This window comes from Watersipora subatra, chromosome 11 (assembly GCF_963576615.1).
Source record: "Watersipora subatra chromosome 11, tzWatSuba1.1, whole genome shotgun sequence".
Lineage (NCBI taxonomy): Eukaryota > Metazoa > Bryozoa > Gymnolaemata > Cheilostomatida > Watersiporidae > Watersipora > Watersipora subatra.
In genome coordinates, this window is record NC_088718.1 from 6,202,341 (window position 1) to 6,227,717 (window position 25,377).

The window sequence follows — 25,377 nt, forward strand, 5'->3', positions numbered from 1 at the left end:
AAGCAAAGCATATGATAAGTGACCTCTCATCATTTCTCCTTAGAGTGCCTCCCCTTCTGGTCAGGTTTCGTCCTCTGTATTCTTTATTATACCCAGTTTCTCTATTTCTGAAGCAATCTTTTGATACGTGTCCAAATCAATTCCATGTATAGCATTGTACTGATCTCCCTGTACCGATATTGCTTCTGTTTTTTGATCCTCCATTAGCTCTACCTCTTATGCTTTGTATTAACTCATTACCTTCTTCTTCTACTACTTGATCTATCGTTTCTTTTTCCCTTGTTGCTATTATCCCTGCTCTAGCTCTTTCTCTAACTCCTTTTGCCTGCATTGTTTTGCTGCCCTTTCTATTCTTTCTATAAACCTACATAAATATTCACTATCATTCTGTTTCATGGTAAATAATCTGTGTTTTGTTGCTACTATATTTTCTTTCTCAACAAATAATCGTCAAAATTTTCTTCGATGACGTCATATTGCATGGCATCAATCTCTATCTCCCATGTTTTAAAAATATCATAGCCCTTCTCTCCCATGCAGTCTAGCAGAAATTCTGCCTTCTTTTGTTCCAAGTCATAATCTTTTGACCCTACTTTTCTTGTCACCCTGGTGTGTTCCTTTATTTTCAATCGCGCAGACACAATCGCGATCTCAAATCTCTTAAATTTTCTCCATCCTTCCCATTCGGCTCCTGTTTCTAATCTCAGTTTGGGTGTCTTGACCTCCTTCTCAAAAATACTATTATTGTGTCTGTCACTCATTCTCCAGGTTATTATCTTCAATCATTCACTATAGTAAAACTTATATTTTTCTATTTCTTTCTTCAACTATTATCCTTACAAATTCTCTCTATTATCAACAAATATTCAACATTACCTAATCTTTCTATTATTATCGCTACTATTATTGTTGACTTACTGATTCTCTTCGTAGTCGCCACTCTTGACACCATCTAATGTACATGGTTCTTAGTTCCCGGCTCTTGCTTCCTTCTCTTTCGGTTACTCGCACTCAATATGCCATAATCCTCTTCTAGCTGTCGTAAACCGGATATCCGGTTTTCCGCATCACAAAGACTACGCAACGCTTAGTGGCCAACATAGCCAATAACAAGAGGTAGTAATGGACTGGGTACAACTTAAAAGGCAGTTGCCCGCAATCCATTACAACAGTTTACTAGCACATACACAACTGAGAAAAACCCTGGATTTCAGTCTTCAAGCAACTGAAGCAGCTAAGCAGGTTCTAATTTTGTACTACCACTTTGGTTTTTTAATAAAAAAAATGGTTGGTATTGTAGATTTATGTGCATCAGTTCTACATAGGCAGTGATAGGCTGCTTTTGACAATGAAATGATTGTTGCGGATTGCATTTTATGATTATTATTTTGGCATATTACTGTTTTGTATAGCGAGTCACGCTTTCTACTAATATATTAGCGGGCATGCGCACGACCTTCTTCTGGATTGGCCATGCCCGAAACAGACACCCAAATTAATACTAAAGAGTAATGTTCGACTCTACATTGCATGTATGACCTAAAACACTCAACCTCACTCTTCTTATCATAATTATACATGGTGCCTCAAGTGCGGTAAATTTAGTTAGAACGTAACGAGTGCGTGGGCAGTTTCGTTTGGGTCAGTCCAGTCAGAAGCGTGTTCCTGGCAGCTAACATCACTACTAGTGGTGAGAATGACTTTATTTGACTATGGAAAAACTATTGGGTCCAGAGCCGTTGAAGGAGGACGTTGACCTCCTCGAGCAATGGAAACTTTTTAAAAGAAACTTCGATTTATTTATCACGGCATCGGAAAAAGCCAAGCGGACTCGAAGATCAAAGTAGCTCTGCTATTGAGAACGATTGGCCCAAGGGGTCTGGGCATGTTTGACTCGTTCACATGGACTCAAGCAACTGATAAAGATAACTTTGACACAGTTTGTGAAAAGTTTGAAGAATACTATGCCCTCGGATAAATACGGTGGCAATGACGAATAAACTAATGACGTCCAAACAGGGAAGGCTTTCAGTTGATGAGTTTGTGACAGAACTTCATAACATAGCAAGGCTTTACAACTTGAGTGAACTATATGAGCGCATGGTTTTGCAGGCTCTCATTCTCGGTATAAATAGTGACCGCACCCGCCGCCGACTGTTCGAAAGGTCCAACATAGCCCTGATAGAGGCATTGGACATGTCGCTCGGTTGAGAGTGCAAATAGAGATATAACAGCAATTGAGTGTAGATTTCAAAAGGAAGTCAAGCTGGTAACACATGGAAACAAAGAGAAACAAAGTAGGAGGCCCACTGAGAATCCAGCAGGAGTATGTCAATGTTGCGCGATAAAGCACCCACCCAGGTGATGTCCGGCCTATGGCAAACAATGTCACGGATGTGGCAAAATGAATCACTATTCAATTTGTTGCACGTCTAAGCGGCAAGCAAGGGAGGAAAGAGAAGACAAACCTAGAAAGGAAAAAGCCGACCAGGCAAGTGCTAGTGAGAACTACTTTTCGGACGAAGAACTGAGCAACAGTCTGTCGATCAAACGACAAGGAAAAAAGCTACTGGTCTCTTGAGGTTACTACGGGCCAACTGAAAACAGTTTTAGAGTTTCAGCTGGACACCTGTGCAACATGCAACATTTTGACTGAGAGAGACCACAGATTGCTAAAAAAACCAAAACTGCAGAAGACTACAACTCAACTGACTCTCTATGATGGTTCAGTATGTACTCCTCTGGGTTGGTGTTTCCTAAAAGCTTTGGATGGAAGTGGCAATACACAAACTCAAATTTCTAGTAATTAGCCCTGCTCAGCACAGCTTGTTGTCAGCCGCAACATGCTTAGATCTGGGGCTCATACATCTGACACAGCAGGATAACCTGGTATCTGACGCTGAAGTTGATGTTCTACTGCAAGAATATGAGGTCATTTTTCAAGGACTGAGACTTCTGCCTGGGGAATACAACATCGAGTTTGATGCTACTGTAAGACCAGTCCAGATACACCCACGTAAGATACTGCTGACGATGAAAGAGGATGTCATGAAAGAACTGAGCAGACTAGAGCAATGTGGAGTGATAACAACAGCAAACACCCCAACCAAGTGGATCAGTTATATGCAGCTTGTCAGAAAGCCTAATGGGACAGTACGCATCTGCATTGACCCACAAAATCTGAACAAAGCCATCAAGAGAAATCACATAGCTATGCCAACCCTGGAAGATGTGTTGCCTCAGTTGAATGCTGCAAGATACTTCTCCCTCTGTGATGCTACGAGTGGTTTCCAACAAGTCAGATTATCAGATGAACTGACAGGATTAACTACCTTCTGAACTCCAAATGGGCGCTACAAGTACCAGAGGATGCCATTTGGCATATTCAGTGCGCCAGAAGAATTTCAGAGAAGGCTGGCTGACACTATTGTGGGGCTGGAAGGGGTAACAGTAGTAGCTGACGACATACTTGTGTACGGCCGAGACCGAAAGGAACATGACTACAACTTGAGAGGTCTGCTGGAGTGTGCCAGAAAAAGGGGTCTGTGATTGAACAGGGACAAATGTATGTTTCTTGAGCACGAACTGCCGTACATTGGCCATGTGCTCACATCAAATGGGCTAAAACCAGATCCTAAAAAGATGCAAGCCATTTTCAAGATGGAGCGACCAACATCACCAGAAGGGGTTAGGCGCTTCTTGGGACATGTGACCTACATGTCAAACTTTGTTCCAAATCTGTCAGTTGAGTCGGAGCCTCTAAGACTCCTGATAAACAAGAAAGATTTTGTGTGGGAAGATATCCATCAGGAAGCATTTTCCAAACTGAAGGAGATGCTCAGCAAAGCCGAGACATTACAATATTTTGATGTGAAGTCGTCAGTAGTCATTCAGACAGACGCGTCAACGGCCGGCCTAGGAGCAGTCCTTTTACAGCACGAAAGCCAGTGACATATGTGTCTCGCTCATTAACCACTAGTGAAATGCATTATGCTCCTATAGAGCTTGAAATGCTCGCTATCGTTTTTGCAATGAGCAAGTTTGACCAGTTCGTATTTGGCCATCCAGACGTGACAGTACAGACGGACCACCTACCTTTGGAGGCTATCTTTAGAAAGTCTATCCACAAAGCAACTAGGTGGGTTCAAGTTTTTCTGCTCACTTTGCAAAGGTATGTAGAGTTCAAAGTGCTTTGTAGACCTGGAAAAGAGCAGCTAACCGCAAAAATGCTGTCTCGAGACTCTCACATGGAACCCCCAGCGGCAAAGGTGGCCCATTCAGAAGTGTTTTTGGTGGCAGAGGCTCCTGAAGACCTCCCTCTCCCGACTCCAGAGTATCATCGCCTATGGAAGGCTACTAAAAATTACAACCAGCTGCAAGAGCTGATCTCCTGGATCCTAGAAAACACTGGGACTCTTTCTCAGTCATTGAGAGCATACACGTTTAGAGATGAACTTACAGTCGAACAGGGGGTTGTCTTTAAAGGGTCCAGAGTTGTTGTGCCTTTGAGCATGCAGACAGAAATGCTGCAAAAGTTGCACATGGCTCACCTAGGACTTAATGCAACTCTAAGAAGAGCTCGACTGACAATGTACTGGCCATCTCTCGCTGATGATGTGCGTAAGATGCTGCAGTCTTGTCGGACATGCATCAAAGATTCTCTTAAGCAAGTTAAAGAATATCTGCAAAGTCATGATGTCCCCATGAAGCTATGGAAAAAGTTGGGGTGGACTTGTTTGAGCAAGCCAACCACCACTATGTGATGGTGGTTGACTACACGTCTGATTTCATAGAGTTTGAGGAACTTAAACATCAAGGGACGGAAGAGGTAGCCCTCAAGAAGTCTTTTGCCAGATAGGGAGTTCCGGTGATTGTACACAGTGATAATGGCCCCCAGTTTACGTCACACCTTTTCTCGAAGTTCGCTCAGTCATGGGCTTTTGAACATACCTCAAGCAGCCCCCATTACCCCCAATCGAATAGAAAAGTGGAAGCAGCCATCAAAACGATTAAAAGACTACTTCAAAGATGTGAAGATCCATATATGGCACTGCTCGAGTACCGTAACACTCCAACAGAAGGTATGTCTACCAGTCCCACTCAGAGGCTACTCCGCAGGTCCACTAGGTCCACAGTCCCGCAAAAGGTAGAAAATTCAACTAACGAAGAAAGGATAAGCCATGCAGAGAAAAAGCACAAACGTTTGAGGAGACAGGAGCAGTATAATAAGAGCGCTAAGAATCTGAGACGGCTGCAAGGAGAGCCAGTATTTGCGAAAGACTACAGACAGCATCACAGGGAATGGAAGAAAGCCAGAGTCCTCAAACAGTTAAGTGGAAGGTCATATACTGTTCAGGTAGATGACGACCTTGTGCGACGAAATAGGAGAGATTTACGGCCCAGAAATATAGAGGCAGCTGAGCCGAATTATAACGAGTCGCAAGAACAATCTGGAGAAGTTCAACAAGAGACAGTGGATTCAGATCTTCCTGTAGTTGGGCCGGAGCGCGAGGTACCTGTCTATCGATCAGAGCAACAAAAAAAACAAACCACAGTGGTTGACAGATTATGTTGTGTAAGCGGAGTGACTAGCTGACACTGAATCGGTACTCCTGTGGAAGCTATAATCATATTATATACTCAGCACATGGTTTATTTTAGTATTGTTGAGCTTCATATTTTCAAGTTTCATAAGTTTTCATATGTTACTCTCACATGTTTTAGAATATCACCAGCAATGTAGACAATCTACAGACACGCATAGCCTAACTTAGTTGCTTTGTGTACTTTAAATAAGAGGGGACTGCATTTTATGATTATTATTTCGGCATATTACTGTTTTGTATAGAGAGTCACGCTTTCTACTAATATATTAGCGGGCATGCGCACGACCTTCTTCTGGATTTGCCATGCCCGAAACAGACACCCAAATTAATACTAAAGAGTAATGTTCGACTCTACACTGCATGTATGGCCTAAAATACTCAACCTCAATTTTCTTACCATAATTATACAATGATTACGAATCTTTTTTTAGTTGTAATTCACGAGAACGCAATGTAAATATAACGTAACTTATCTTGCGGCAGCTGTAAATGGAAAGAGCTGCAGTCGCTAGATGAACAGCTGTTTCCGACAAGATATTTCTCCGGACGACCGCATTCGGATAGACATCTTTGAGTCAACTCGACATGTATATGTACTTGTAATTTAACATTGACTTTAAGTCAATGATTATGTTTATATTGAAGGTAAGGGCCTGTATTTGTAGACAATATGGAAAAGTGATATTAACAACATAAATAAATCAGTCAAAATAACATTCGATGCTGTTTTGGCTACATTACAATTATTCATGTCAAGCGTGGGTCAAATTTTAAGTAAGTGGTGAACTCTTTATCGGTGAACAAAATATGGTTTCATTCATTTAATTTCATACAATGTAATTTTTTTTAACATTCCTAACATTAACAAACTGTTTATTGAAAAAAAGATTGAAAAGTTTTCGCAATCATGTGAAATGGCGTCAAATTGCTCATTATCGTTGTTCTGACTTTATTGCTGAAATTCTGCTCATTTAGCCGATTTATGCGCCCGCAAAATAAATAGGAAATTGTTTAAAGATAACCCTAAATCGTAAAGAAAATAGACTCTGCCTCTGAAAAAAACAAACTGAATTAACGATCTAGTGCAAAATGCTCTATTGCAGTAGCGACAACTTCTCTTCTCGCACACCGCTTGAACCATTATACATACGTTGAACCGTAAGTGCGGACGTAAAGCTCCGCGTACGTAAGATTGACTGAGAAGTGCGAAGACATGTGTTAGAACACCGCGCCAGATTGACTAGTCATACCTTTTTTTAATTTAAATTTGATGCATTTCGAATTCAATCGTGTTAAGTAACTACGAAAAGTAGTGCCTCCTACTAAAAGGTATGTATCAAGTGTGATGTGATTATGAGACAGTTGAATTAACGCACACGCCAGGGCTCTTTCTTGATCCAGCTTTTTTGCGTCGTTGGTGTTGCATAGTCCTCAAGTGAGGGCATCTTTCCGTGACTTAATCATTTGATCAGATTTGAAATGATAAAATATGTCAAACATTTGAGTTAGATTAATGTCTGTCTACGGTCATCTGAAAATTCCATATGGTCAGCCATAAACGGACGCACTGCTTATTGTACTACTTCTACAATTGCTTGATAGATGTTGTATACATCTACCAGCATATCGTTTAGTCTTTGTTTGCTTGAAAAGGGTCTGACCATGGTGGTTACTAAAATTCGTTGGCCCATTACGTTTCATTATGAAATTTGTTTCTCTCTAGTTAAGGAAACTAAAAGCCACACAACTATCTTTACTATACTAGTCTGTGTTTTGTATCATCTCATTGGAACTTTGTCTGTAAGTTTGGCGGGCCGCGTATTAGTGCGTCCTAAAGTTAGAAGTTACGTTTTTACTTTGCACGATGTCAGTAAACAGGTAAAACAATAGATTACATTGTCACACCTCGGTTTTGTGTTTTCATTTCGTTTGTTAGTTTGTAACGTTGTCTCTTAAAGAGGCAAGTAAGTTCGTTTGTTACTACATTGCATTTTCTCATATCCAATGCTGTGACCTGTAACCCAATATTGCTACTAGCGTTAAAGGTTAATCATAAATAATCTACGTTAGAACGGGTTGAATTTGTTGAATACCACTTGGTTTTGTAATCTGTACTAAATTCCGATCAACTGAACTGTGACCAAATAGAAGGAAGATACCGCAAAATGAACATTATATACTGTATCAAATGCTAAGATGACAGCAGAATAATTCAGTAGCCAGAAATAACAGTAACAAGCCAATCACGAGGCATTTCGCGTGCTAGGCAGCTAGCTTCATTGCGCAAAAGCTATATGAGATAAGCTATCATATGGAAATTAGGTATCATATTTGTGTTTCCAGAAACTTCAGGCAGTTGGGAGTTTGGGTGATGTTCTTTATATTCGTGAACTAGTCGAGACATCGCATGTTGTTTTTTATTATTTTGCATTTTACTTAAATCTTTGTAATGTGTTATGTTGAACATGGAAAAAACATGTATAGAAAGCTGCAACAATGTTACTATTAGTGATATTGTCTCTCCTGCCAGTATCTTGTATAACCTTGTTACTAAGTGAGAGCTAGCTGGGACATTGATAGTAAACATTACGCTATGTTTCAGCTAGAACTTCCATCTACAAGAGGATTAACAGAGTTTATAGTCTGAGACGTACTCCTGAGTTTATCACATATCTTCCATTTTTATTGATGGCTCGGACAAAGGGACGTGTTAGTCCCTCAGCTATTGGACCAGTTAGATTGTACCCCTTGATCGTATCTATACTAGTTGGTAAGTACATTTAGCTTCAATTCTGACTTCAGGCCATCTTTCGTTTTGCCATCCACGGATTAGACTTAGATGGAGCCTTAATTACCAAGTCTCACATCCAAAGTCGATAAATAAACCAATTAGGCAGCCCAGATGCTACAAATGTTATAAGTTGATGGCCACAGTCATCACCCCTGTAATGAATGAAGACAATCAAGCGTGGAAGTTCTTCAAGCTTACATATGAGGGTGGTTTTTATCACTGCCCTTTCCATCAGCCTAAATTAGCTTGCTGCTCCCTATCTCTTCGCTAAACCACTTAGTTGGGTTAGTTCAACTCCGGTTCAACTATAGAATAACGTAGCTAGTAGTGGAGGAGAATGTTTGTTGAACCCCACAGGCTCCATGTATTGACATTTCCATGGTTCTGTTATGAAATTAGCGTGTTTAGAGACACTATACACCAGCCCTTTTGAACTAGCTCTTGACTGGATTGGAGCAGGCGATTTCAATAATGACAAACATAGCTTAGGCTAGTTACTCATAGATGGATATTTTAAAAATTCTGCAATTCCGATGTCAAGTCAGATTGTGGAACCTTCCACTTCTTTGTTATTGACAAATATTGCGTGCGTTGATGAGATCAAGCGATTTTGTAACCAACTGCTAAATCATAAAGTGAATGTAAATATCATGTGATGACACTTGGCCAATCCTACTCAAAATTGTAGTGGTTTAGTCATAGGGTTCTTTCTAACCCAATATTATTTTCATTTGTCGTCATACATGATCCAACCTAATACTCTGATTGTAGTGATCACATCATTTATACAATACCTCTCTGCTGGGTGTATTTGGTCAAAAAATTTATCGGTGATAAAATGTTGAAAACCTTTTCAACATATTACCAGATCCATCAGCGTAGATCAAGCTGGCTTCCTCCCATTGAATGAAAATAGTAGAGGACCCTACTTTTATAGCTGCCTTGTTGGGATAACAGCGTACGCTATGGTTTATTTGATGTTGATAGATTAATAAAGCATGAGTCTTCTGAAATCAATAATAGAGGTTTTACAAATCGTCTTTAAAACCAGTCTAACATCTATAAACAGTAAACCAATCCAATTAACCTTCAAAGAATGCTATTATATAATAATTAAATGGTTTTTATTGCTATTGTTCCTGGGCAATTTAACACTTTTAGTGCATGCAAATCTCTAATGGTTCAGAATCGATGAAACTTAGCGATCGGTGAATGAGCATAATACATTTGCAAAATGTCTATAAACCTGGTATATTCACAGTAGAAAGATATTTAGATTGCCTATGAAGCAGATTTAGACAGTTGGGACTAGTATTTAATCAATGGTGGTAAAAGGAATGGATATTATCACCCATTTAATCGCGAGGTTGCAAACGCTTTTTAAACATTTATTAAAACTTAAAACAATGTTATAACTCTCTTAACCCGAGTTTCATCACGCTATAAATATCTCTACATCTATACAATATTAAAAGGAACCACCACATTTGTTTGTAGTTGCCGATCTCACTAATAGTTAAGGGTCTCGTAAGGGTTGATGAACCAACTCCTTCCGTTTCGGTGAACAAGACTTGGGTTTTTGTATGTTTTCTGTCTAACGTTACAATGTCTTTTAGTTTAAATTCAAAACCTTTTATGTTGGAGCACTCAGTCATTCATTTGAGGAGTTTTCTGCTATCGATAATTATATTATAGGCCTACACGTACAATACAAATTTATTTGTTAATCGATCTTGCGGTTTTTCAGGGTTCCACTTTGAGTTTGTCATATATTCATACTGCGTTATATAACTCAGCATTAAGTATTCTAGCTTTTCCAAACTGCTTTCACATTATTTTACCACTTCTAGCAGCAAAATAAAATAGCTAGCAATTATGAACAATTGACAGTTGTATTTTTATTACAAAACACAAGTTTTTTGTATTCAGCATCATCGGGTTTGCTGTAAGGTCACCCAAGACCGGTACTATTGGTTAAATTCTGTTGATGAAAGTGTTGTAATGATACATTGTGAATTTGGGCTAGATAGACCCGGTAAGAACAGAGCAAGTTCCAAAATAAAGTGCCATGTTCTTGAGTGAAAAAATGTACTGTAGCACTTTGCGCAGCAGTTAGTCAGAGTCAAAGGGTCGCAGTCAGAGGGTTAAAGAACTATTGGCTCTCTGTGACGTCACACATTTTATAGCCACTTGTTCGTTGGTATCATAAGTAACTCACACTTGGTTAAGTGGCAAAGAATATCATAATCTAACACTTTACTGATCAACTCGAAGTCTGCACCGCGGGCCACCGCCTGTAAAAAAGCATTATGCTAGCTTATAAGGTCGTCTTTATTGCGAGTCAACAGGAGTCAGCAATTCCGGTTTGTGTTATCTTATCTGCTTTTGGCTACTTGTCAAAATAAAACATCATTTCAGTATAGCAATGGGAATATGGCATATGGGAATGGAGCAGTTTTTTAAAGTAAGAAAATAATATAATGAACAATTAATTGTACAAAAGTATTTTTTAAATAATGCGGTCATCAAAAGTTATTTTTAGTTATATTTAAGACACAAAGGTGAAACGCCAATAAAGTTGTATCTATTGGTTAAGCCATGATGTACAGCATGATTTATCATAGAATTCCAATATTTTAACATTGAATGAAGTTCTGCTGTTTATTCCCTACATGGCTTGAAACATGCTTCTAGGTTTTCATCTGATGATAGTGCGATACTCTCGTAGCATAAATAAATCAGACCGTGAATAAGTAAACTGCTGAAACACGATGGCTCTCACAACCACTGCTGTCTGCAAGCACCGCTGCCACAAACGCTGTACTGATATCTCACAATGTTAGGAAACGTGTTTGCCTGATGTAGACTTTTTCTCTAGAATTTCTCAAGTAAGCTCTTCGAATATTTCGCAAGTTGCTCGATGTTAGCCTAGTTGTCTGGTGACCGTCGGCTCTTCTATCTGTGGGTTCTCTTCCCCAGTTGTCGTCAGGCTTGGAAACTTCAGCTAGAGATGACATGATCTTGTCTTGACACTAGTAAGAGGTACTAGATGCTCAGTGAGTGAGCTGTTTTGTCATATGCATAGTTAGCATAGAGTTGAATTAGCATTTAAAGGGCATTACCGATGTGAAGCTTTCTAGCATAACGTTCATTACTATGCCAGATTGTTTATAGCAATTATTCTTGCTGTATAACAACAAGGATAGCTTTTACTGCTCAGACTTGTTCGTCACTGATTTGGCATTAGTGATTCCATATCTGTGAGCAGAATGATAGCTCAAGGTCGATGTAACTGCAGTGTCATCTTGGGTATCAGGAGTGTGATGGTATCCATAGAGTCAACATCATCATCATTTCATGAGCCATTTGTTGTTAGTTGCTGGATATTTGCTGACTCATTTTTAACTTCCTTCAGACCCCAGGAATCAGGGTCCTTGTTGTTTTACAAGGTCCATATCCAAAAATAACCAGGCATGAGTATGAACACTGGCTAGCTGTGTGAGAGATAATGAGATGGTTATTAATAGCTTGATGGCATGATAGTTGTTACAGAGTATTCACTCGATACTAGCTCTTTGCATCAGCTTGAGGAATGTGCTTTTGATCTTTTGTAATTGACCCTTGTGGACAGGCATTGCTATCATTTGAGATGATGATGATGAAAATGCTAGCCCTTGAATCCTAACAGCGAACCTTTCTTGAAGTAGATTTAATAGCTCAAAGTCAACAAATGCCAGAGCTAATCTTAGTTAAGATGAACGCAAAATTATAGCAGATCTTATCAGAATGTATCGATGTTTTTTATCATTTGCAGTTGTTTTCGATGTTTGAGGTGATCTGACTGTCAGGATATTTCAAGATTTGAATCGACAAAACTTGATCGTGATTAAAAGGCTTGGATCAAGCGAATCACTTTTTTAATATCTCTGTACAACTAGTCGGATACCCAATGTACGCATTTAGAAGCAAGAGAGTGGATGTGAAGGTTGAAGAGTCAGCCACCTGCTATGTAGCCTCACCTAATTCTTACCATAGCTGTTTTATTAAAGACACTCAGCTTGTTACATCAGAGCAACACCCGCTGATATCGGCATATCGTACGTTCTTAGTTTGTGTAAAGGCTTAATGTTATCGTTGTATTGAGTAAGCGAGGCTAATAAAGACAAAGCATCAAGCGTAAACGAAAAGCGTAAACCTATTCTGTGTCAATGATATTTGTTTGATAGGCAACAAAGCTAGTTTCTTAAGCATGCGGAGCTATTGAATGTTTGGAACCTTTACAATTGATTCTTATCGTACTAATGCTGACGATGCCTGACTAGTTTACTCCATTCATTTCGACTAGTTCATATTGATGTCTATTCAGGCATATCAAATTGAGCAAAATATGGATTTGATCTCTCAGTTCAACACGGTCTAAAATTATCCTCTGGCTGTCAGTAGACACTCTTAGACTCTACACTCTTAGATTATTCATTTGAAGGGTCCACTGCTAACTAAAAGTACCCCCAGGTCCACGGCCTGAGGGTTGGGGGACCACTGGTCTAGTCTATAGTTCTATAGCACTAATCGTTCCCTCTCCATTCTGCCATTAAAGAACTTGTGTGAATTCAAAATGCTTGACTGTTTCAGACATGTCTGGAAGGATATACGTATTCATTTGTGTTATAGACCAGATTTGTCCATTAATCATTAGTATAAATAATTATTGGCTAAGGGAAACAGAATAGCCCTTAGTTCCCTGTTAAACTTTCTAGGTAGATGGGCCACATGTCTCACCCCCATAAAGCCCGCCGTTTACATTTGTGGTAACAACTCGGCAATCAACACCGATGGGTAAACATAGGCAATTCTTGCTGCCAGTTGTGCAGGCCTGATCAGGCGTGCGGCTAGTACATGTATGTGAATAACGGCAGCGAGGAGAGACCTTGATGCCATTACAAGAGCTTTTCACAGGTGTTTTCAATGCCTGGGTACAGACAAGGAACTATATAATAAGCCTGTTCATTTTTATTGCGGTGCGCTGAGCATGTATCAGCTTGCATACCTATGTTACAGGCTAAGCTTTTCAGGATCCATTTAATACAACAGTTAATATATTTTGTGCCAGCATTATCGGGACAAGTTAATCTATGTCTGGTGTCATTAATTGTTCCTAGTTTTGTCAGATTTACCTAAGCCTTGTATTGTAATGCATTTAACTCTCACTTCCATACTAAATTCGTTATTCTGACCAAAGTCGAAAGGTTTTTCAAAAAATTGATATACCGCTAGTATTTAAGCAATATCTCAAATCAATACAGATATCGTTTTACTGTGAAATGCATATTATTCAAAACAAAATTCTCTACAAGATAAGTATGAAATTGTTTAGTGAATCCCACTCTCGCAAAATTTCTGATGCTTTCTTTGCATTGAACGAATGCGGTGAGTTTCTTATTGACAGGACGATAACAATCTGGTTTTTCCGTTTTGAAAAATAATTAGCAATGGAGTTGCTGCGTCAAATAATTTTTGATTTGTTACCCGTGATTGGCAACAAGGTTGTTTCGTTGAAGGCAAAATTTGATTGGTCTAGCTAATATACAGGCTTCGTAATGAAAAGAAAAGTGAAACCATATTGATAGCTGATACATCGGCTTACACTCTGTACTTCTATTACCGCGAAAGCTGAAACATCGGTTTACGGTAGCGGAAGAGTTAAGCGGTGGCGAAAAATTGTACTTTTACGGTTCGACAGTTCCGACTTCCTTCCGCCAAAATATTTTATTGTTTGCGCTTGCTCTTATTACGCAAACATGAGATAATAAGGAAGCCGCAGTTTTATCAGCGCTTACGACCCTCAGCCTACGTAGACAAACATACTGAACGATAACAGGTGTATAGGAACCTGGGTAGTCGACTTTGCTGATTTCATACTCCCATATGGTGATATTGTAATCAGGTGGAGATTGATTGGGCTGCCGATCAATGGCAGTCACTTTTCAGGAGTGTTTGAATAGTTGTGTTATGATTTAGTCTGAGTTCTTAGGTCTCTAACAAAAAGTGTAGTATCCATGAGTGTCTATAATATACCTCTGTTCATTCTCAATTGATTAGTCTCCTCCTTGTTTTGTGAGTTTTCGTAGTAGCTGCTTTGTGACAAAATCAATTTATTTATTTTTTCTGAATTTATTTTGAATTCTCAGCTAATTTGCCAAAAACATTTATATATCTGGTTTTTCAACTCTTTATTGATTGGAAATAGATGACTTTTATAAAATCGGGTAAAGCTCTTAGTGTATGGTAGCAGTTAAATAGATTATTAGCAGGTGTTCCTTGTCAGGATGGGCCTTGTTAACTCGTTGGAATTTGACATGCAGGATTTAAAACATTTAGGCACAAGAATATAGGACCTCTTCAATGTGGTCTGATTTAGTCTGTAAAATAATTTGTCACCAACACAATGTCTGTTCTTTTGATCATGTCCATCATATATTCATTCGTATTCATGTTGTTGCTACTTCAAGAAAAGTCTTGCGAATGGCGAGTTGAGGGTGAAGAAAATTCTAAATTTATGAAATTAGATGCGTTGTGAGGCACTAGTACTAACGTTAGACTTACAGAGAACGCTTTGCAAAACATGTTGAAGGCGTCAAATTTGAGTGCTTTTTTTTCTTGACATTTATTATTACACTTTAAAATCAGTTTTTATTATAACCCATGTAATATAAATTATATTTTTTCCCATTGGTTTTTGAATAGTTTTTTATCATGTCAAACTATATTTTTTGGTTCATTTTAAACATGCTCTCCGATGATCAGCTAGCCAATCATGAGAAAGCAGAAGATCTCTTATCATCTGTAATGATAGTTTTTAATTATGAGATAATATACCAAAGGTAAGCGTGGATTACTTTCTTTTGAAATTCCAGATAACGTGTATTTACTTCTAATGAGTCATTTGTTTTTGTTGTTTTGGTTCATTCAATTTATTCGTATATGGTGGGTGAGTCACCACATTTTCAGTTACAAATGAAAATTATATGAAATAACATTCTACTTGCCTGGTATGGATATAAGTAAACCTGATACCAATTATAAAAGGTTTGAAATGGTTGGAGTCTTCAATAATTTTTTATTCCATTTGCCGATTGACCATCAATAGCGCCAGTTTTTTAAAAAACTTGTTTTTCTCATCTGGTTTTTATTCTAAAAAATGCAGTATTCAAGCGTACTTTTGTATGATGGAAATGTAATTTTATTATAACAAGTATCAATTACCAAGGCTAGGTCATATAGGCTATATACCTACCATAATAGACTGAGTTTTGGTTGGCACAGTCCATAGTGCGTAGTAAAAACACGGTGTTTGGGATCATCCTTCACGGCCATTGTTATACTGTGCACCCTAGCTTACGACGTCCTTGTTTTACAGTTTTGTCGCCTCACGATGTGGCACACAATATTTTTTCGTCCCCTCCATATGGAATTTGTCTCACCATACAATATCAACAAAAGTGTCTCTCACAATTCAAATTTGGCAGTCGGTAGAGGTGGAACGAGACACGAGACGTCTCGAGTATCGACCTGTCTCGTATCGGTCTCGTCTCGACTTAACTATTGCCAAACTCGAGACAGGAAATAGAACTAAAGCGCCTGCGCACGGTTGTTAAAACATGGCTTCTTGCGGTAGCAACAACTCTATATATTGTAATGGATTGCGGGCAACTGCCTTTAAAGTTATACCCGGTCCTTTAAAGTTATACCTTTAAAGTTACTACCTGTTGCTTTTGATTATGTTGGCCACTGAGTTTAATCATGTAGTCCGGACAACGGCCCTGTTATATTTTAGTTCGGTTCTGTGTCCTTAAAACAGATACCGGGTCGTATCTAATTACTCTTCGGATAATCCAATTTAATGAATAAGACTTGCGGGTAAAATGTCTATATTTTATCGTATCGTGTCTAAACACCAACTGTCCTTCATAAAATTCGGGCCTCTTTTACGTATATACTACCAATCGCCGGTAAAACTTGCCCGGACACGGAGAAACGAACGAAAGGCCGTGTCGACCATAGTCCGTGTTCGGTTAACAATGACGGTTTGTTAGCTCAATATAAGAATATACATGTGCATGTATACAGTAATTAATATAATTTCATGAGTACAGTTTAAATATAATTCACATACTACAGTTAATACACAAACAACACTTAACATTAATGAAACGATAAGAATGAAAGTGTTATCGTGTGTTCTTTTAGTTGCGGTATTTCTTTGTAGAGCGACGGCTATCGGCTTCATTACATTAAAAAGTAAGAACTATTCAAGAGATGGTAAAAATATACATGTACAACGCAATATGTTTATAATAATTATGATCAATCAAGCTCAAAATTCTTAGAATATATAACTTCGGTATTTTAGAGCTGTTTGTGTCACTTTTGTTTACAAAAACTACATGCATATCACTATTAAAATGTTGCATTTAAATCGTTTACACCAGGTGAAAATTCAATTTAAAAATGGTTTTATTAATTTTATATATACCAAGTAGCTAGTACTTGTGTAGTGAAATCATCACCAAATGCTCATTATTTTACTGTCTCGTGTCTCGAGTCTCGAATTTTTACAAGACAGTGTCTCGAGTCTCGTCTCGAACTTAAAAAACCTGTCTCGTTCCACCTCTAGCAGTCGGTATGCCAACATCCGTCCCACAATGCATGAAAGAGATACGATGATCATTCTCTCTCAGTTCAGCATTACTAGTTATAGTGAAAACAAAATTGGAAACTGGTAATAGATATTAAGATGATGAAAAAATTTAAGGTAAGTAAAATACAGAATAAAGGGTCTACAAGTTAACGACTTCTCTGAGGGGAAATGGCTGATGCCAATTGTGGTTTTTAAATGAACAGCAAATCGGTTTTTCAGCGGATGGCAAGTCAAGCGTTAGAGGGTTGGCTGGTAACCTAGTTCTAACGAAATGGTTATGATTACAATAATTCATGAGCTTTGAGGCTAACTCATCCTCAGGGAGTGATATCATCTGTTGCCAAGACCACAATCATTTTGTTGTAACCAAATTCATACAAAAGAAGTGAATCGCAGGCCTTTTGAAACTTTAATATGCTGGCATAGTCTTTCTTACAACTGATATGTTACAATTGACTGTCATTCATGGTGTTTGGTTGTTTGTTTGCTTCATCTTTTCGATGCCAGTGGCTGATTGCCGAAGCGTGGCAAGCGTTGACTCACTGCAGGAATGCTATGCTGCAATTGGTACCATGATTATTTCTCACTGTAATCACAAGGAAAAGGGTTTCCAGAATTTTGTTTGACATTAGTCATTGCGAAACATTTTATCTCCAGTTATTTTGTTTTGAGTTTCTTGTGGGAAGGCTAGTTTTTTTTCTTAGTTACGAGAACTAGGATGACAGCTGTCTGCTCGCATCTGCTCTCACCCTCTTGTACAAATTGCACCATTAATCCATCAACGAGATGCATTATTGGTATAATTCAGCTGTCAGCAGCCTGATACGTTATACTGACAGCTCGCAGCTAATCTGGCCTCGCTGCCTGTCTCAGTGTCTTATCAGAGGCATTTGTCTAGCTATCATCATATGGATTGTGATAATTTTACTCCTATTGCTTCACCGCATGAGACCAGAATATCTTGCTATTTCATTGGTTTGGGGCGTCGACACCACTCCAACATCACTTAGATGTAGTCATCCTGATTGTAAAGACACCACTGTCAATTCTTTCATCTCTCAGGTGTTCATACCATTCTCCAGTACAGTGCACCCGTCCCCTCAGGGTTATGGCATCCCTGTTTTACAGTTTTTTGCCTTACAATACTGTACATGATGTTTTTCTGTCCCCTCATTACAGCATTTTTTTGTAATACGACATCAATAAAAACGTCTATTGAAATTCAAATTTGGCGGTTGGTATGCTGCATATGTCGGAATAACGAAGATGCTGATATACTATTAACCAAAATCCTTTCCACACTGCCTGAAAGAGATATGAGGCTCTCTCTTCGGTGTTTCCTAAACACTTTGGTGTATGCAAGAAAATCAATCCAGCTGTGTAGACCCATTTATATCTCTAACTTTATCAGTAGGTCTTCCCTTCATTAGATGTATATTTGCTCGTACTAGCTCTCCCTTCCTCAGTTCACAAAGACCAGCATGGCTCATCGCATGTTAATATTGCCACAAGCACATGGCATGCTGCCGGCTGACTGATGCATAAGAGCAGCATCAGGCTGAAGATTATTCACTAACATGCTTTTAGAACCCTTATGTTTTAAAGAAAGGTCGATTGTGGTTTGTACTAAATTTTCCAAGAAAGGCACCGCACAGGTAGATGACTAAAGCCTGGTTCCCATATACGCCGCAAGCACCGGCCACAGAACCCGCAAGGCTATCAGCAGTGAAATATGAACCTATGCACCGAGTACCGCCGGTAGTTGCCGGCGGTCAACGCTAGAGTTCAGCTCTGTTTAACTTTCACGAAGAGCCATAGGCAAAACCTTCCCGAAATGCACCGTACAGGTGAACGTCAGCATTTTCGAAACAGCATGGAGAGTGAAAGTTTTTATGCGATTAAAATTATTGCGTCGCAAGTGTTTTGCAGCGCAATTTACCGCGCAAAAAAATGTCCTTTGGAGCGTGGTTCCGCAGCCGATATGGGAACCAGGCTTGACTCACATTTTTATCTGAGGCAGCAATTTTTTCAATATTGCTGTTGGATATTAGCCCTATGAGTTGTTTATTAAAGAACAAACAGCCAGTTGTAACAGATAACACTTCCATTGCTACTTCCTTTTGAATAAATCAAACATATTTATGATCGGCTATATAAAACCAGTACACTGGCAGCGCCATGAGAGATCATCATCATGTGCATAATTATTCTGCAAGGTAGCCTGGTGGCTCAATTAGTAGTGCCTGTGGCTGCGAACTTGTATACCTGAGTTCAATTCTCAAATGTGGCAATATTTTTTCCTAACGCTCTTAGTATGGCTTTGGACAGTTGAGCGAGCACGGCTCTTATTATAGTAAATATTTAAGCAGATGTTTGGCTCTTTGCCCGAAGCAATTTCCAAGATACGACATTCGAAGTGTCTCCAACCGTTACAGTTTTGTAAGCAAAAGTGAAGAAATTGAAAAAAATAACAAAAAAATATGTAAAAGTTATGAAAATTGCACAAACTAAAATAATTTTATTAATTTAGTTTTTCATGTTTAATCTTTAGCATGCTTTTGCGTATCAAATTTCTTTTATTATTATGCGTGATAAGATGTAGCAGTTATTGCGGAGCTTCCTTGTTTGAGATGTGGAACAAATTAGGCAAAGTACTATGTATTCCTTTGAAAATATTTGGTCTAACGTGTGACAGTTCTGATATGTGAAGCAGATCTTGGAATGAGTTAACTTTGTATATAGAGGTCCGACTGTATGAGCACCGAGGTGACTGTCAGTCGATACTGACAGTTGAAAAATAAATATTCCCTGAAAAAAACAATTGCTTCCTGCTATTTGTCAACTGGTTACGAAATATGAATTGCTGGTCATTATAAAATTTCCGATTGACGCGAATTATGATTTACGTATCTAGTTTTTGTAGAAGATCATAGATAACACTGTTTTGTAAAGCTAGTTTGCTGTTTTGCCTATCTGTTGGTGGGTGCCATATGTTGTAACTGTGGCTATGAGTGATTCTTTTGGGAAAATGGAGTTGACACTCGGAGATTGTGCCAAAGAATCTAGCCAAGCTGCCAGTTAGTATTAAGGCAGCAGGGGTGTTGATATATTTATATTAGTAGTGAGCAAACTTTGTTCTTTCAACATTCCAGAAATGTCATCCATCTGATTATTGGTATCTACTTAGCTCCCAGCTGTAGGGATTACAGCCTTAGCTCTCAGCTGTTCAACTATAGCCTTAGCTTTCAGTTGTTCAACTATAGCCTTAGCTCCCAGCCGGAGGGACTACAGCCTTAGCTCTCAGTTGTTCAACTTTAGCCTAAGCCCCCAGTTGTTCAACTATAACATTAGCTCCCAGCTGTAGGGGCTACAGCCTTAGCTCTCAGTTGTTCAACTTTAGCCCAAGCCCCCAGTTGTTCAACTATAATTTTAGCTCCCAGGCTGTAGGGACTACAGCCTTAGCTCTCAGCTGTTCAACTATAGCCTTAGCTTTCAGCTGTTCAACTATAGCCTTAGATCCCAGGCCGTAGGGTCTACAGCCTTATTTTTCAGCTATTCAACTATAGCCTTATTTTTCAGCTGTTCAACTATAGCCTTATTTTTCAGCTGTTCAACTATAGCCTTATTTTTCAGCTGTTCAACTATAACATTAGCTCCCAGTTGTTCAACTATAGCCTTAGCTCCCAGTTGTTCAACTACAGCCCTAGATCCTAGGTGTGTAACCACAATCTTACTTGTCAGTTGTTCAACTACAGCCTTCACTCCCAGCTTTTTAATGAAAGCCTTAGCTTCCAGCTGTTCAACTATAGCCTTGGCTTCCAGATTTTCAACATCACTCATAGTCTCCAGCCTTAGCTTGCAGTTTTTCAACAGCAGCCTGGCATGATTACTTGTAGCCTATGCTCCTAGCTAATGAGTACTCGCTAGATATTGAAAGTATTACATGTGATGAAAACTCTGTCTCTTTCAAAAAAGAATGATCTCACAAAAAACAGTAATTTTCACTGGCTAGTTGGATAATTGGTCCAGCAATTGATGCAAAATTGGGCAAATGGCTTTAGTTATACTGTAACTCTGTTGAGCACTTATGCCTCTCATTGTTACAAACTCACACAATGCATTGGACATCTTTAATAGGCAATTTGTAACAAAGTCTGCTGGTGACATGTGATGACCTCATTATTCTCCAGTCTGACAGCAGTACTTAATTCTTATCTTCCAACTGAAGTTGACTTCAGAGAGGGGAATATAGTTTCGCACTCATGAGTTGGATTACCACTATCCTTCGTTTTTTCGTGACGGCATTCTATCGTTGTCTGCCATCTTTATGGACAACCTTTATTGTTAAAGACGCGAAGCTTCTGCAATTAATTATTGCAAACAATGTTTTTTTAGCAAATTTTTTATTTTAGTATCAAAACAACACCGAAAAATACTATTAATCAAGAGAATGACGATCGTTTTCTCCTAAGATGACGGCTTTTTCATAGCTGTGCGCATGTGCAAACAGGGTGATGACGTCAAAAAAACGATGGATTGTTCATGCGTCAGTCATCAGGGCTCTGTCCGAGTCAACATCGAGGAAAATCTAAACTATTTGTCAAATCCCAATGAGATGCTCTTGCAAGTATTTCTTAGCTTGTTTTTATCGCAGCAGTATAGAATCATTATACTTTCAATTTATTTGTACGCATGAATATCTCATTTTTTATTTTTGATTCTGACAAAAACTGGCATATATGTTAACACCACTTTTATGTCTTCAATAGCTTGAACGACTCCTGAATTGCCTGTCTTGTGGAGGCACCTAGAGTGTTTCAAGAATTTTTTGCCTACAAATGAATCCAGACCGGCACTGTCATAGGCGATAGTGCCGTTCAGATGCCGAATGCAGAGACTGTCATTCGCCTTAGCCTGTCTTGACAAACTGTTGTATTTGCAGAGTTGTCCCCCGGCGAGCGGAGCAAGCAAAACAACAGCTTGTCACAATACGCGCTGCGCCTGATGCACCAGCTGCACTGAATAGGAGTTGTTCTCTTCCGTTTATGTGGCTTGGTTGCGATGTTATGTCAGTCGCTCCATTAGTAATCATAACGGATTTAGCCTAAAAATTTATGTAGAAAAAATAAGATAGCAACGTTTAGCCAGATGCCAGTCTCTGCGGTAAACTTTAGTAGAACTTAAGAACTTGGGCAACAACAGCAACTAAACATGTTGTTATTTGTGCCCACAGTCAGTTTTATTTGTATTTTTGTATCAGTCAGTTTTATTTGTTCTTATTGATTTTATTTTTAATGGATTTTATTCTTAAGTTCTGCTAAAGTTTACCGCAGAGACTGGTCTCTCAGTTAAATGTTGTTATCTTATTTTTTTCTACATAATTTTTTACACGAAATCCGTTATGATTACCAATGGAGCGACCGGCATAACATCGCAGAGACGGAAGAGAACAACTCCCTTTCAGTGCAGCAGATGCATCAGGTGCAGTGCGTCTTGTGACAAGCTGTTGTTTTGATCGCCGCCCTCACCGGGGGACAACTCCGCAAAAACACGTTTGTCAAGACAGGCTAAGGCGAAGCAAACCGGCGAATGAAATATGTTATCATAGGCTATATTTGATTTTTCTCAAGCTAATTCGATGTACAAAATGAATGGTCGACGATACTTAACCATGTTTTAGTGCCGCAGCCTGATTAACCTCTATAAGTGAGAGTCCACTGTATAAACCTTTGGCTAAGGTTTTGTTTGGGTCAACATGCCTGGGTAGCTTCTCATTTCATTACTTGCTATGCTCTAGCCTGAAGCTTGGTTCCCATATCGAATGTGAGACCCCGGCGGTAATCTTGCAAGTGTTCACATACATACAAAGCTGCGTCACTGGTGATCGCCTAAAAGTGGCCGCTAGCCATAGCTAGTCTCGAAAGTGCTGACCTTCACATGTGCAGTGCATTTTGGGTAGGTTTTGCTTACAGCTCTTCGCGAAAGTTGAACAGCGCTAAACTCTTGCATTGACCGCCGGCAACTACCCGTTGTACTCGGCGCCTAAGTTCACATTTCACCGCTGATAGCCCCGCGGTTCAGTCGCCGTATATGGGAATCGGGCTTGAACAAGTTTTCAGCAGCGACAATGTTTTAATGTACAAGTATCAGAATAGATTTGGTTTTCTTATTGGTTGGCTGGACATACCAGTTGAGTTTTAGTTTACTAACTGCTGGTTGTGCGATGGTCTGATCCAGAACAACGCCGTGGTTGACCAGCATAATGGCCAAAAAGCTTTTTGGCTAAAACAGCAAAAGGACTTTTCGACTTGTTGGCCATCTTCCATGTGTTTTCATAAGTTTGGCTGCTTGCCAAGGGAAACTAATTTACGCGTTACTAGTTATTGATCAGGATTGGAAGATTAGCTCATCTAGTAGGCCTACCTACCTCAGGCCATTTACTGATTAAAAACATAGCCTATCTGGATGGTGTAATAAACGCAAACATGTACTGCCTACTATTAGAGCATTAGCTACCATTCCATCCATTGCTGAGTTATACGTAATTGGGGTAATTTCTTCGCGCATTGCGGAAGGCACTCACTCATTTCTCTCAAAATAGATGGCATCAGAATTTATCTTGATCGAATTATTTTATACCATAAAATGAATCCTGTTTGAGAAATTTTTTCTCCCAAGTTTATTTTAATTTTGTAACTATCGCTTCTTATGAGTTTCCATTCCCTTCTCTCTTGCTGTTGGTCATTTTAACAATGACTGTTATGGTTTAGGCTTTATCACCGACTTCCAATCATCCTTATTTTCCGGCTTCTCTTTCCATCCATTCGTGTCTAGTTTCATCAACTTCATGTTACACTCAGCTACATATTTGTCTCTCTGCTTGGGTCATTCTTTGGTAGAGTTGTGAGTATAATAGTTGTCTTGGCAATTAATCGTTCATGACCCATCCTGTACACATATCCCATCCATCTTAGGCCTTCTTCTATTAGGGTGTCCACCATGGATGGAGGCCAGTCTGTCTTAGGATTTCGGGGCTCTTAAACTTATCTTTCCGGGCGAGATTCATTATTCTGCGTAGTCTTCTCATCTGTCTATTCACTAGCGTTTGGTACACAGGTTATAATTCCCTACAAATGAATAATACATGCATTTAATTCTTACTTCATATATTAGCTAGTCATAGTTTTCAACACAGGCCTCTGAATGTATCTGAGATTGTTTTCATTATAACTACTCTGTTTGCAATAAGGTGATTAATTTGAGAAGGATCTGTTGCAATTCTGAGTTATGTTAGCTGTCATCAGGATTCCTTGCAGCAGTTAACTTTACTGCTCTTTGCTGCCCTTTGTATCAAAACATTGCTGTAGCAAATGTCAATAATTTTCCTTGAATGGCTTCGTGGTCACGTTTCCGCTAGTAGGTAACGTTGTTTTATTGCTCTCGGCAAGCATTTGTTTTCAATTTAATTCAATATTTTCTAAATTGTGTCTAACACGGATTGTCGCCATTCCTAATTGTTTACTTATTTAGCTTGGTTTTTGTAAATTTATTTGGTCTGTAATCCATAAATTTATAACCCAATGTTTGCAATAATTGCTGATTCAATCAAGATTCCGAAATACCAACTGGGTATATACACTATAATATGTATATGTCACTATAGGCCTATAAATAGGCAAAACTGTTGTCGCAAACAGTTAATGGAATGAAAAATTGTTGCCTTGGTAAAGTGGTAGCCCAACAATTTTTTATATATAGTTATGTGATTTATATGATGATATGTAGTCTAACCACTCCTAAGATCTACAGTAGGCTTAAGTAGTTCTTGTGCTATGTGGACAAAGCTAAAGCATAGGTGAAGTGGTTTATAAGTAGCAGATGCCGAAGATATTGCATAAGTAATTGGGAACAGCTTCATCTGCAGTAGTTGTATTTGTATCTAAGGATTGTTTGAAGGTATATCATAGCCATCCGATAGTCGCTCATGCCAACAGAACATTTGAGAGAAGAGAGATCTATAGCAGCCAATATACTTCTATATCTAATGTAATGCAAGACTGTCATAACTCTTCCACTACCACATTAAATTCTGACCGAATGATTATTCTGACCGAATTGATTCAAACGGATTTTTGTAAAAATCGATATACCGCTAGTATTTATGCAATATCTCAAGAATCAATGCAGATATCGTTTCACTGTAAAATGCATCCTATTCAGAACCAAGTTTTCTACAAGATGAGTATAAAATAGTTTAGTGAATCCAACTCTCGCAAAATTTC

General features: G+C 38.9%; 1 protein-coding gene across 11 annotated transcripts in view; it reads left to right on the forward strand.

The window, feature by feature from the left end:
- Positions 1-25,377, forward strand: part of LOC137408300 (uncharacterized) — a 129,812-nt gene that overhangs the window by 71,500 nt on the left and 32,935 nt on the right. For 3 of the 11 annotated variants that reach the window (XM_068094767.1, XM_068094776.1, XM_068094777.1), the window contains exons 1-2: positions 6,766-6,935; positions 8,209-8,376. The exons of 6 other annotated variants lie outside the window; for them this stretch is intronic. In XM_068094767.1, coding sequence (XP_067950868.1) covers positions 8,295-8,376 — 82 coding nt within the window. In that variant the 5' untranslated portion in view covers positions 6,766-6,935; positions 8,209-8,294. Of the gene's footprint in view, positions 1-6,207; positions 6,252-6,765; positions 6,936-7,889; positions 7,929-8,208; positions 8,377-25,377 lie in introns of those variants that run through there. 2 more of the 11 variants (XM_068094768.1, XM_068094769.1) reach the window with 2 other exon arrangements.